The sequence below is a fragment of the Lissotriton vulgaris genome, chromosome 5, assembly GCF_964263255.1.
Source record: "Lissotriton vulgaris chromosome 5, aLisVul1.2, whole genome shotgun sequence".
Taxonomy (NCBI): domain Eukaryota; kingdom Metazoa; phylum Chordata; class Amphibia; order Caudata; family Salamandridae; genus Lissotriton; species Lissotriton vulgaris.
In genome coordinates, this window is record NC_141693.1 from 1,083,722,304 (window position 1) to 1,083,737,037 (window position 14,734).

General features: G+C 45.2%; 1 protein-coding gene across 1 annotated transcript in view; it reads right to left on the reverse strand.

The window, feature by feature from the left end:
• The window catches only part of LOC147712037 (VPS10 domain-containing receptor SorCS1-like), a 2,945,658-nt gene that overhangs the window by 894,345 nt on the left and 2,036,579 nt on the right, over positions 1-14,734 (reverse strand). The window contains exon 8 of the mRNA XM_086922756.1: positions 6,000-6,089. Within this exon, the coding sequence (XP_086778882.1) occupies positions 6,000-6,089 (90 nt within the window). The remainder of the gene's footprint in view (positions 1-5,999; positions 6,090-14,734) is intronic.

The window sequence follows — 14,734 nt, forward strand, 5'->3', positions numbered from 1 at the left end:
TCCTCGCTTGGCGGCGGGACAGTTCGGAGATAAAATGCCGGTGATTAAATGACAAGCACAGCAGCTCACCAACAGGGCGTTAGATCCAGCAAAGAAAGGCTCCCGCAGCAGTGGCAGGCAAGGCAACAGGTATGGCAGAGTCTCCCTAAATGTTTATTACAGCTCAGGAGAGAAAGCTATTGCTAGGGAGAAAGCTATTGAGACCCTCAAACCAACAGATCAAAAATCAGTATTCCTTCTTTATAATGTTTGTTAGTGTTTGTTAGAAATTGGGTTACTGGTTGACTGGGGTGTGAGCCCTAATCAAGCAGCAACCACAATCCTAGTCAGGGTAAGTGGTAGGCAAACCCTAAATTAGCCTGTGGCCACCCTCTTGTAGCTTGGCACATAGCAATCAGGCCACATTTAGAGGCAATGTGTAAAGTATTTCTGCAACACTTTCACCAGTAAAAACGGTGAAAACACCAGACAAAAAGATCCCACACCAGTGAAGTAAAAAAATGGAATATTCTAATAAATAAAACAAACCAAAAATTAAAAACATCCAATCAGGGAAACCGGAGATATTGAATTTTAAAGTTTTAAGATTAAAATAGCTCCAAAAAGCATAACACGCTAACAAGCAAAATCTGGTTGCACCATAGGGTCAAAGTCACAAGTTCAGGCCAAACAAGATGGCACACAAGCTGGCTACAGTGACCAGGTTAAGCCCACTGAACAAAGCACCTTAAATCCTGGTTATGGAACGTTGCTTGGATCCGGGGCAAAGAAGCATCACGCTGTAGAAGCGATGCAGCAGCATTTTACAAACATATCTTCTCATAGGGATAAGATAGAAAAATGGAAACTGTTATCCCTGTACTCAGGATTTAATAACACATCTTTCAGTAAAGATGGTTTTTAAATTGTGTGTTTGAAAATACCACTTTTAGAAAGTGGCTATTTTCTTGTTCAGCCATCCTGTGTGCCTCTGCCTGTTTGTGGATTGACTGTATGACTTTGGAGTGACAGGGGCTGAGGAGGTGCAGTGGCTCCAGGATTCTGAATGGGTCAGCACTAGGCTGAATAGGCCTGGTCTGCATTTGGAGTGGTGGGAGGAGTAGTACCTGTACCTGAATAGGTCTGAACCTGCCTTCCACAATGCTGGTTCCGTCCCCCTGTGGTGTGTCTGGAGCCAAGGCTCACACTGACAATGGATGTTGTGTACTTGCAGAGATCCCCCGAAACTGGTTTGAACTAGGCTCAGAGCCCCCTGCACAAAGAGAACAAAGAAACCCCTGAACATAGGATCATTCCAGAAATTCAAGTGGAACATTTGCCACAGAGAAGAGCTGGATAGACTGAGGAGAAGTACTGCCCTTGCTGTGTGTCTAGGTTTGGCTTGCAGTTGCTGTTTCTGCCAAAGAAAGGGGAAGAACTTTGCTGTGTGCTGTGTCCCCTGCTTGTAGGAGATCGATCTCCAAGGGCTTGAAGTGAGCTGGCCTCCTGTTCAGAAGTCTCAGGGACACAAAGACTTCACCCACAGCTTCCATGAACTGTGCTGTTGTGAGTTCTGACCTGCCTTGAGGTGGCTGTGACAGTTTTGTGTCTCTAGAGGTCGTTGTTGCTGTTTGGGAGCTGAAAGAAAAAAGCGTCAAGAACTACAGAATTCGATGCATCGCTATTGTTGAGGCTGTTTTCTCAACACATATCCACAGTGCAAGAAGAATTTCCACGCATCGCTGTGCCGCTGCGAAAACCGTTGCAGCGACTGTCTCCGCATCTCGGGATTGCGGCTGAAGAGGACCACTCGATGCTGCCTTATCGATCGCGACGCATCCCGGATTCCCACACATCGTACCTGTGCAGCACGCTTTCCAGACACATCACCTGCGAACCAGAACCGTCGCGAAAAATGTACGTATCACTCCCCATACAGACCGGATTCGACACAACCCATCTTCTGCGTGTCGCAGAACTGTCGCATTGCCTCTCCAAGGTCTCAGGAGTGTTGCATCTCTTTATTTTCTGACTCTGCGGCTGTTTGGCTTCGGAACTTTGACGCATCTACAGGTACTTTGGTGAAAAGTCACGTATCCATAGTTTTCTAGGGAACAAGTTATTGAAACATTTTCAGAGTCATATTTACAAATGTGTATGTTGGATTTTTGTCGTTTTGGTCTTGTTTAGTTTAGATAAAGATACTTTTTTCCCTAAACTGGTGTGGTGTCCTTTTGTGGTGTTTTCATGGTTTCACTGTGAGTGTTGATACAAATAATTTATATATTGCCTTTGGGATAAGCCTATCTGCTCGTTCCAAACTACCAAGCAAGTGAGCATGGGTTTTCTAGAGTGTGTATCCCCCTTGCCCTAACTAGAAGCAAGGGTCCCTATTTATTTATTTATGGACAAAGGTACCTACCTCTACCAACTAGAGACCCCCATTTCTAACATATATCTTCCCATTTGGGGAATTACGCTTATAAAATGTAATAAGGTGATCCCAATGTTATCCTATGGGAAATAAAGGCCTAGCAGTAGTGAAAAACGAATTTAAGAGTTTTTCACTACAAGGACATGTAAAACTTAAAGTACATGTCCTGCTTTTTCAATGCATTGCACCCTTCCCTCTGGGCTGTCTAGGGCCTACCCTAGGGGTGAAGTACATGTATTAAAAAGGATGGCTTGGACTGGCAAGAGGTTTAACTTGCCAGGCTTACATGGCAGCTTAAAACTGCACACACAGACTCTGCAATGGCAGGCCTGGGACAAGTTCACAGGGCTACTTAGGTGGGTGGCACAATTAGAGCTGCAGGGCAACTAGGAGCATTTAATTTACAGGACTTGAACACCGGTAGAGCACATTACTAGGGACCTATAGGTAAATTAAATATGGAATTGTGGATTTGCCAATCAAGCCATGTTTAGGGGAGTGAGAAGATGCACTTTAGCACTTGTTTGCAGATGTAAGGTGCACAGAGTCCTACGACAAACAGAAGCAAAAATCTAGCAAAAATGGACACAGGAAGGCAAACCATTTGAGGGAAGACAACCCTAAGGCTGTCAGGACGAACAATGTTTTTTCATTTTGCAGCGGAAAACGTTATTCTCTATTTTCAACTGGTTCTGGAAATGTACCCATCCACAAATGCAATGTATTGATATCTACCACTGTCACATGAAAGGTAAACAGTTTACTAAAGAAACCCGTAGTAGACTATCCTTTCAGATGGTAAGATTAGGTTTGACTTATCTGCTAGAATATGGAGGATTGGGAAAGGTTCCAGCACAGCCATGTGTTAGTGCCCTGGGCTGCTTTAAATCCTCTTCAGATCCCTAGCCTAGCACTGGCTATTACGTGCTAACAAAATAGCAGAGTTGTACATGAATAAGCAGAGCCCATCTTATTACCATAGATGAGTTACACTCTGGTAAATCGGGTAATGAGGCCCTATGACAGCTCAGTCCAATCACTACCCGGGATTGTTTGGGAAACCCTCTTTTGTCAAACACACCTTCAGTCAACACATGCCATAAGCCGTGTGGCAGAATTGCCATAAAAACCAGTTGTGATTGTAAGGCACCGGGCAGACCCAGCTTTGAATGTGTGTTATGGTTCATCTTGGACATCCAAGGGCAGTTACTGACCAGTCTACCAACCTCGGTTCTAATGTGATTGGCTAAACAAACATGCAGGTTAATTCAAGTCCGAAAGAATATCAGCGTGTAGAGGAAACGTTATAGGAGACCTGGGGAATCAGCAAACAGATTTGCCTGCAGTAGATCGCTTTGTTTTATTTTGTATCATATACCACGTTGTCCTGTACAGAGGACAGAAATCCAGGCCATAAGGCTTGTGTAAAGAGAATGTGCAAGATTCATTTAACAGCAAAGTACCAATAAACGTATGGGCCAACAGATATTATTTTGCAGGAAATGTCAATGTTTATTACTTTATTTAAATAGACGATCCCTAGTATTTATCTTTAGTATATAGTGCGTGGGATTCTATCGAGAACCTTCCCGTTCGTTCCATTCTTTAATAGACATCCACATCTTTCTCTCACACCCCCGCCCCCCAAAGGAGTCACAGTGGCCCCATGGTCTCTCTAAGGGACTCACACTAATGCAATACTAGTTTGCCCTAGCAGCAGAGATGTTCACATGTGTTCCCTTTTACATCAAGCAGAATGGATTTCTGGCTACTTCAACCTTTATTCTTGAATTCACACATATCACCCCTCGAGATGTCTACTAGCAACACACTGCTCAGGTACTCCTAAGAAGGAATGCATTACACGAACATGCAAGGTTCAATACGCAGCTTTTTTCTATATTTTTATTTTAGGAAGACCAGAAAATGTGCCTGTTTTATGTAAAAGCGATCAGATTGTCCGCTGGCGCGTGTATGCCCACATTGGGTTTATACCGTTTTAAAATCAAAATGAGGATAAGAATGCTGTTGATGTAAAGAGAACTAAAGTTTTTTGCCTTGTGTTCCGTCCTGCTATGTCAGGGCACAAGGCATCACTTTTTATTACACCAATAACATCTATTTACAATACAAACAGCAAACTGTCTTATCTGCCCCCTTGTGCCCCTAAGTGAGTGAAGGTGGGTATGGGCATGCTGTGGCATTTGGAAACAGTCCGTGGACCTGTCGTTTCACTTCCTCTTTGTTACAGGATAACTGCACTGGCATAAGGGAATCCACCCTCACATGCACTACTGGCTTCCTTCCTAACCCTGACCAAACAAGAGCCCTATCCCTCCTGCTTCTTTCAATGGACACGGGTCATCAATGATGGCTGAATGATGACGTGCAGTCCAGCAACAGAAGCGTTCTGTCCAATGCGTGCTTCCAATGTCGGGATCAGCCATGGTCATGTTCAAAGCCTCAGTAAGATTAAAGAGAGGGGGAGGGTCGCGTGTGTACTCCAGCGACAGGCTCGCACATGTGGCCCTGAGTAACATGGATCTGCATGTGTCAATCATTCTACGTGTGCCCCTGTGTGTTCTCTCGGCGTCTTGTAATAATCCGATTAGGCAGCTCTTTCTACAGTGGCCGCATTGGCAGAAGATATGAGAAAAAACGAAACAATCTTTTCTTCAGCCCAATTATGATGCGTTCGATGCCATGAGCACAGCAGGAGAAGAAATCACTGTACCTATGCCTCGTAATGCTTTGAGTAAAATCGTTTTCATTGGTTAATGCTCATTTCCAGCATTTTTATTCAGGGCAAGCAGCAGAAACAATTACAGAGCTCCAATATTGTTTGTCTATTTAAAGCCGTGGGCGCAGCACTAGTTGCATATTTAGGATCACGGATGGATCACGGATGGAAAAAAAGCTGGATTAATGACCCTAAGCGATCATTTATGATATAGCAAATTCACAGGGTGCCTTTCAAAAGAAATGTTGCAATCCAATTTCAAAACTGAAATATACTTCTGGAGAAAAAAAGTTTAAAATTAAGCAGTAGCTAGCTGTTAGGCAGACGGAAAAACCCGTTTAAAACGTTGAAAAATGTGTAAAAACCAAAGCACAAAACAAATCCTGCTGGCCAGGGGTGTAGTGTTAGTGCTTGCAGCTCCCATGCGCTACATCACACCAGCTGTGGTTTAACTATCCGCTGGACATTTTTTTTATTAAAAATAATCACGGGTCATGGCGATTATTTAAAATAAAAGTGGTTTACAGCTGGAGATTTATACCTGTTATAAATCTCGTTTGCGGTTGATTTCCTACTCTTTTAAAACAAAGATGGTTACAAATGTTAATGACTGATCATAGTATGTCCTGCCACGTATGATGAAAGGCAGTGAAATGACCTAACAACAGCTGTTCTGGTACATGTGTGCTCGCAATGAACCCTAATGTTCAACTTTTTTTTCTAAAATAGTCAGCTAAAACTTTTTACATTAGTGAATCTTCTACACAAGTGTTGTGCATGAATACGTAACACAAATGATTCATTTCAGAAACAGCATTAAAGACCACATCATGCAATGAGCCATACCTTAGGCAAGGAGTACTTTGGTAGTTTCATTTGCGCGAAACCTTCTTTTTTGTAGGACACATAATAGTGTGGTCTCCCGCCCGAAGTAAGCTGAAATGGAAAATGCGATGTTAATTGAATGCTTCTTTTGAGACATGATGCAATTTCAATACTGGCTAATGCAATGCCATCTTGAGAACCTTTGGGGCCCTGGGCAAGAGTTAATTAAAATAAGACATATGTACATAGTGCTTGAAATTTCAACTTAAAAGGCCAGGTATTCGTAGCAGCAAATACATACTTCATCGCAGCTGGCAACGTCGCTACAACAGTAAAAATCAAAACACTCCTCCGAGGAAATAAAACACTCTATCAAGAGAAATCGGATAATTTCCTCCTAAACTCTCTTCGTCCCACTCTGTTCAGTGGGAGAAATGGAAGGGGGTGGGAAAGGGAAAAGTGATACAGAGAAAGGCCCAGTAGGAGATGAGGCAGAGAAGAAAGGGAAGGAGAGATCTAGATGTGATAGAGAGATAGGTGAAGCAGGTGAGGATGTAAGTTCAAAAGGAATTATGATATATCCAGGAAGAAAGGGACAGAGAGGTTGGAAGAGGAATATCGAATGCTAGAGTCAGAGAGATGAGTAGTGTTTTAGAGTGAGTGAGAGGGGGGAGAACTAAAGATGAAGGCAAGATAGTGTAGAGAGGAAGAGGTTGAGGTGCACAGAATGTTAAGACAGATAGAGAGGTAAGCGGAAAGAAGGGAGTTAAGAGTAAACGTGGACAGATGCAGTGGCGGCTCCTCCGCTATGGTGGAGGAGTGTCGCCCCTCTGCTTACAAACAGTGTGAGAAGAGTAAACATAAAATGATGATAACTTTCAGTTATTATCATTTTATAATTGTGCCTCTTTGCGGGTGGGTGAGCGGGTGGATTTTCTCTGCTCTCTGAGCAGGGCTGGGGAGGAGTGGTTTGGACACTCCTAAGTGCGCTGGGGCCGCCCAAACCAGTCATGCTCACTTTCCCCGTTCTCCATGCAGGCTGCATTACAGTCTGCGTGGAGAACATGCACAGGTCCCCATTCCATAGTTGAGCATCAAACCAGGGTGCTCAAAACCAATCACAATGCTGCATTGCAGTGTTGTGATAGGTCAGGGGAGCCCGAGTGCCTACCATTCACAATGCTGCATTGTTATGTTATGTTATAAACCACTTATGGAGAGCAAGTACACCGGTTGGTTTCATGGCGCTGAGTCTAAGATATGCAGAGCCCCAAGGAAGATTATTCATAGGCCTGTACAAACAGCCATGTTTTAAGAATTTTCCTAAAGCTTAACAAGTCAGTGCATGATCTGATTTCTAATGGGAGGGAGATTCCACAATCTCGGAGCCAAGGAAGCAAACCTGCATCCATCTTGTCGCTTTAGCTTAAAGGCGGTAGTTGTCAGTAACTGAAGATGAGTTGAGCGTAGAATGCGTGATGGAGTATACCTTGATATGAGATTGTCTATGAATTTAGGACTCCGGCCGTGTAAGGATTTAAAGACTAAGCAACCAGCCTCAAAGACACAGTGTTGAGGAATGGGAAGCCAATGGAACTTTCTTAAAAGCGGAGTATATATATGGAGAGAGACAGGAGTTTTCTTTTTTGGAAAGCAAACTCTGGGATGGAGGTCTGGTGTCAGTAGCAGGCACCATCCCTGCATTCACAGCCTAAATTGTGACCCCCCCTATGGATTATTCATTCACCAGGTTATTTAGCAGATCCCTGTGAATGTATAATTTGTAATCCAACCTATTAGTACAGAGGTTACACCTCAAATTGCATTGCCATTTGCAAACTAGTTGTTGTGCTAATTACACATCATGGTTTTCAAATGGTAAGAGTACAAGTGCCCACAACTCATTAATTCCACAACTTTAATTGGACTTCCTTTGGCTCACTGTTTGTTAATTTTTTGTTGGCCTGGTTGCCGTCATGACCAGAGAGAATAAAACAGCATATTATGCTGCGATAAAATAAAATGAAAATATTTCACATCCAATCAGATTTTCCAAAAAATTGCATTTTATTGCAAAAGTTAAAGATATAGGTCTATGAAAAACAAAACACAATAACTTTAGATATCCTCTATGATTCTACACTACGGTCTCTGTCCTCGAGATATAAGCATGAGATATGCAGGGCACGGGTTCCATTTCTTGCAGGATCTGTTCAGCTGTTTAATATTCTTAGGTTTCTTAGGTTTATAAATTATGCTTACTACTTCGGGGTAACATTTCACATTATTTAGGTGCTAAAAGACTTTTTTAAATGTTAGTGTGCATCTTATTTTTTCTTTATCTTCTAAGTGGTAGGGCTCCTTAAAAATGCGAATGATAAGGCTTAGATCCAAGTCCTGACTATGGACGAAACTCTGGGCCTATTGATTAAGACTGCCATTGTCCACGTAGTGCAATGTAGGACATATATGCATATATTTTCATTTAATGGATTGAACTGAATGCATTCTTGCGTGGGGCTCACCGTTTTAAGGAGAAAATAAAACAAAACAATGGGTGATAAAGAAGTTCCAGACGATTATATATTGGGTCAAGTAGGGACTCCTGGATTCAAATCCATATCCATTAGTTCCAAAGATTTTAAGAAAAGTACCAGATGACTTGGAAATGCAAAGAACTTTTTAATTCAAGCGCACAAGAAATTGAAGAAATATGCATTTTGTTTCAAATCAAATAGAAACAATAAGTGGATTTTTAGCAGTAATAATTCAATTGCTCGGGATAATAGGCACCAATCAGCTATAGGCAGTCAGCTATCCAGGTGTGGCCATCTACTGGATTATAGAGTGTAAATGGAAAAAATGAGCACAGATCAAGGAATGAGAAAGAAATTTGCTGTTCCAGTAGGTGTGACATTTGATTGCACGGTACAAGCTTATTATAGGAAATGTACTAATTTGTAGCAGCAAAGATGAACGAGGAGGGAAAATGTTTTGAAAGCTTTCACCTCAACTACGAATAGCCTGGAAATTGCATTAATATTAAATATTAAACAATTTTATATCACCAAACAAAATCGTAATTGTGATTCGCTTATAGACCTTATTCAAAGGAGCTTATTTATTTGACCTATAACATTGCTGCTGAGGGAGTCTTGCAAACATCTGAAATTACACTGGCCAAATCATTCTCAATGTTCAAACTTACGCCAGAAAACATCTGTTGCAAAATTCTATGATGTATGAAATTTCTCTCTGTTCTACATTTAAAGGTAGACCCTACCCCAGAGTGGTAATGCATACCAATGGATCTTTGTAGATATAATACCAACTGTGTCCTCTGCTCCGTACATGTACTTCAGTCCTCATATACAGACCAGTGTTTATATACTCTATACTATATATGCATTCTGCACTGAATGCATAGATATCTGGTGGTAAGCAGGACATTGTTCACACTATAGAAAAGTGACTAAGGCCCTCTGTTAGAAATGGGGATCACTAGTTGGCAGAGGTAGTAGGTACCTCTGTCCAAATAGGGGCCCTTGCTTCTAGTCAGGGAAAGGGGGATTCACTCCTAAAATAACCCTTGCTCACCCCCTTGGTAGCTTGGCACGAGTAGACAGGTTTATCAGAGAGGCAGTGTGCAAAGCATTTATGAACACGTACAGTAATACAGTGAAAACACTACAAATGGACACCACAACAGTTTAGAAAAATAAAATATCTTTATCTATTCTTAAACAAGACCAATACGACAAAGATCCACAATACAGTTCTCAAACTATCCTTAAAAATAGGTTATTCACCTAAATCAAGCTTCTAGCAACAAATAACTCCACTTGGAGTTACAACGACGTTGTGGCATGTAGAAATCCCAAAGTACGGCACCCGCTGCGAGGTGAGCTGCATCGGGGCCAAGGTCAAGTAGACCCACAAAGAACAGTACCTTGGAATTGATGAAAACAAAGACAGTTCATGACGTCGGGGAGGTGCGGCTTTGTAGGCGCTGCGTTGCATCGGTTCCTCACGACCCCAGGGGAGGTGCAGCCTCAGTTCCTTACTGCAGCGCAGGGGAGGCGAGACGGCGGTTCCTTATTGCTTCGGGGAGGTGATGTCACAATGGCGCCGAAACCACTGTTCCTTACGATGGCGCGATGTCAATGGATTTGCGGCCACCCACGTTGAGGATCAGATTTGCAATGATGAGGTCGGCTTCAGAGTCGATGCAGCACAGAAGCAGGCTTCAGGCCCATGTCGCAAGGTGAAGCAGCACTCTTGACTTCGGGCAGGGTACGGAGTCGCTCACTGGCGTCGATGTGGCACGGCAGCAGGCGTTAGGCCTACGTCGCAAGTCAGAGCAGTGCTCACGGCTTTGGTGTCATTTATGGGGTTGCTCGCCGGCATCGGTGTTGCAATTCCCTTTTGTAGCAGCTAAAACAGCAGTTCTAGATGCAGGCAGATAGAAGGAGTGAAGTCTTTGTGTTCCTGAGACTTCAGAACAGAAGGCAAGCTCAGTTTCAAGCCCTTGGATATCTTTTCTTCAAACAGGTGATAAAGCAGAACAGCAAAGTTCTCTTTCTCCTTTCCTTGGCAGCAAGAAGCTACTGCATGCTAACCCCAGACAGCAAACAGCACAGGGGCAGTATTCCTCCTCAGCTTATCTAGCTCTTCTCCTTCGCAAAGGTTTCCACTTGATTTCCCAGAGGTGATCTAAAGTTCTGGGGTCTGAGTCCCACTCTTTATACACACAAATTCTTTGTTCTCTGAAGGCAGAGAGTATCTGTACCCAGCCGAAAACAGTTTTGTACTCACTGGTGCAGCTTCCTGGCAGTTAGCGGAGACAGCATTGTTGAAAGCAGACCTGGCCCTCCCCCTACTCTAAATTCAACCGAGGTCCATTCATCTCAGCTCTGACTCATCAGACTGCCGGATCCCCCACCCTCTCCCAGACCCTTTCACTCACAAGCCATACATGCCATGCACAAACCTAGCCGAGGCACACTGGATGGTTAGGCAGGAAAAGACCTACTTTCTAAAAGTGGTGTTTTCAAACACAGAATGTAAAAATCACCCTCACTAAAAGATGCACTTTAACATTCTGATTTCAGGCATACTAAACTTTATTTTCCTATCTTGTTCCCAGGGTCTGTTATGTGTAATAGATGTTATAAACAAATTGCCCATTCTGGCGTTTGGGAACAGATAGCCTTGCAATAGTGAAAAACTAAATTAGCAGTTTTTCACTATCAGGACATGCCACAAATATCAAGGGATGTCCTACCTTTCACATACAATGCACTCTGCCCACAGGGGTACCTTGGGCCTACCTTAGGGGTGACTAATATGTAGTAAAGGGAAAGTTTAGGGACTGGCAAGTGTGTGTGTAAAATGCGGGGCAGGAAAAGGCAGGAGACGTGTTTTAGTTACAGAACTCCCAGGTTTTATTTGGTCAAAAAGCAAGTCGGTACAGCTCTTCCTGGAAACTATTCTCCTTGGGGATCGACTTCTCTCCAAGCGACTCTTTCCTAGCACCCCTGCTTCTCTTCTCCTCGTCGAACTCCTCCTTCTGGTTCCTTCGTCGGCTCCGTAGAGGCCCCGTCTCCGCCAGTGGGGGAAAAGACAAGAGAGGGAAGTATCAGGAGGGAAGCGTGCAATAATAACAATTTCGGGGAAGGAGAGGGAGGAAGACCCAGTGCTCAGTAATGCTAATGGAATTGAGTGATGTGGAAACCTTATTTACAAAAGGGCTCAGGGGTTGCTTTTACCCTTCCCTTTCCTTCTAACCCAGCCCGCTATACGTTCACGCACCTCGCTTAGCCACGCCCCTCCTGGGGAGCGGCTGGGCGACCCGTGGTACCGTTGGCCTCCTGGCGTCTGTGTTACTGCTGGGCTCCTTCGGATCTTTAACTCTGCGCTCTCTCGTCTCTCTTCCTCCTCGACTCCCGGTTCTCTCCACTCCCCCTCGGCTACCGATGCTCCTCGGGTCTCCTCCTCTTCAGCAACCGCTGGGTCCCGCGTCTCTTCCTCCGTCTCTATCCCAGATCCGAACTCTCCTTCATTTTTGCTACACGCCGCGCCTCCACTCTCTCTCTGACTGCTCCTCCGGTGTATAGACACACCTGTACCTGTTCGCCGACGTCTTTTAAGGCGGTGCTGGACTCCTCCTCTTCGGCTCTCCCGCCGGACCAGTTAAAGGGCCCAATACCTGCATCCTCCTCGTCGCAGCTATACCGCTCCTCGTACCTGTTCCACGTAGGGGTAGGAGAGGGCTGTGGAAAAAGAGGGAGGGGTCACAGGTTACAGGCTCGTACAGGGGTGCAGGGGGCGGAGGCCACCCGTCCCCGTTACACACCATCCCCCCTGGACACTTCCGTTCGGGATGTGGATGTCTGGACTGATAGTCAGCCCCTGTATTGTCAATGCCCTTCTTGTGACAGACAGTGAAAGCGTAAGGTTGCAGGGCCAAGAACCAACGCATCACTCGGGCATTGTTCGACTTGTTGCGAGGCATCCATTGGAGGGGAGCATGGTCTGTGTAGAGGGTAAACGGTCGCCCCTCCAGGTAGTACGCCAACTTATCTACAGCCCATCGTATAGCCAGGCACTCCTTCTCCACTGTGGGGTATTTGAGCTACCTCTGGAATAGCTTCCTACTGATATAGAGAATCGGATGGTCAGCCCCCTCCTCCCCAATCTGTGACAACACCGCCCCTATCCCGTACTCTGAAGCGTCAGAGTGCAGTGAAAAGGGACGGGAGAAATCCGGAGATTTCAGGATGGGGGTGGAGGTGATCATACGCTTAAGGGTGGTGAAGGCGCTATGCATTTCGGCTGTGGGATACAGGAGATCTTTATCTTTCTCCTTGCTTTGTAAGGTGTTGGTGAGGGGGGTAGCTAGTTGAGCGAACTGCGGGATAAAACGTCTGTAATAGCCTATAAGCCCCAGAAACGCTCGCATTTCCTTCTTGGAGCTTGGGAACGGCGTTTCAGCGATGGCACGGACTTTCTCTATTTGGGGCTCGATAAGGCCGTGTCCGAGTACATACCCCAGATATTTCGCCCGCTGGAATGCCATACGCGATTTCTTTGCGTTGATCTTCAGCCCCGCTCTTTCTAGGGTTTCCAAGACGCGCTGTATGTGGTCTAAATGGGTCTTCCAGTCGGGGCTGAAGACGACAATGTCATCTAGGTATGCTGAGGTAAACGAGTTAAGGTCCTTCAACACTTGATTCATGAGCCTCTGAAAGGTGGCTGGAGCCCCATGAAGCCCAAATGGTAACACCGTAAATTCAAAGTGTCCGTCTTCCGTGGTGAAGGTAGTCTTGTGTCGGTCTTCTTCTCTAAGGGGTACCTGCCAGTACCCCTTAGTTAGGTCTATCGTACTGATGAATTGGGCTTCCCCAAACTTCTCTATCAGTTCGTCTATCCTGGGAATAGGGTAAGCGTCGAACAATGAGATCTCGTTGAGGGCCCTGAAATCCATACAGAATCTGCGGGTTCCGTCGGGTTTTGGAATCATCACTATCGGGCTTGACCATTTGCTTCGAGAGGGCCGTATGACACCAAGCTTCAGCATGTCTTGTACCTCCTGCTGGATACCGCGTCGCCTTGCTTCGGGTATGCGGTACGGACGTATTTTTACTATCTTCCCCGGGTGTGTTTGCATCCGGTGTTCTGCGAGGGTGGTTCTTCCGGGTTGGTCTGAGAACACGGCGGAGTGTCCTTGTAATGTGTCCATTAGTTCCTGCTTCTCCTTGTCCCTCAGGTCCTCATTGATCACTAACTGGTCTATGGTGGAGGTGCTCTCCTGGCTTTTGTGTTCCGTGAGATGTACCCCTACTGGTGGGGGACCCAGCCATTTTTTCAGCATGTTGTTGTGATAGACTTGGGTCTTCCGTGGATTTAGTTGTAGTTTATAACTGGTGTTACCAATAGAAGCTACAACCCTATATGGACCACCCCACTCAGCTTTGAACTTCAGGGTTGAGGAGGGCAGTACAACCAATGCCCAGTCGTCCTTCTTCAACTTTCTCCATCTCTTTCCTTTGTCGTATATGGACTTTTGTTTCAGTTGACTTCGCTCCATGTTGGTGTACGCTAGGTCTCTCAGCTTTCCCAGTTTGGATCGCAGATTCCTGGCGTATTCCAGGGTTTGTATTGTCTCCTCGGGGGTCTCCTTCTCCCATGCCTCCTTCGTCATGTCTAAGAGGGAGCGCGGTTGTCGTCCATACAATAATTCGAAGGATGAAAACCCCAGACTGCTCTGTTTTTGTCCCCGAATCACATACAACGCCAGAGGTAAGACCTGGTCCCATTCTGCTCCGTTAACCTCCAACATTTTCCATAAAGTGGTCTTCAATGTTCTGTTGTAACGCTCGATGAGTCCGTCGGTTTGAGGGTGGTACAACGCAGTACGGATTTGTTGCATATTCAGGAGCTGACAGACCTCCTTCATCAACCGGGATACGAAAGGGGATCCCTGGTCTGTGAGGATCTCTTTGGGGAATCCCACTCTGGAAAAGAATTCCAGCATCTTGTCCGCCACTTGCTTGGTTGTAGTCGTGGACAATGGGAAAGCCTCCGGAAATCTCGTCGAATAGTCCACCATTTTGAGGACGTATTGGTATCCTTTCCTAGTCTTGGGTAGAGGACCGATAAGATCCATTCCAACCCTCTCAAACGGAACCCCGATAATAGGGAGGGGCTGCAAAGGAACGGCAGGGGGTCGGGTCATGTTCCGCTTTTGGCACACC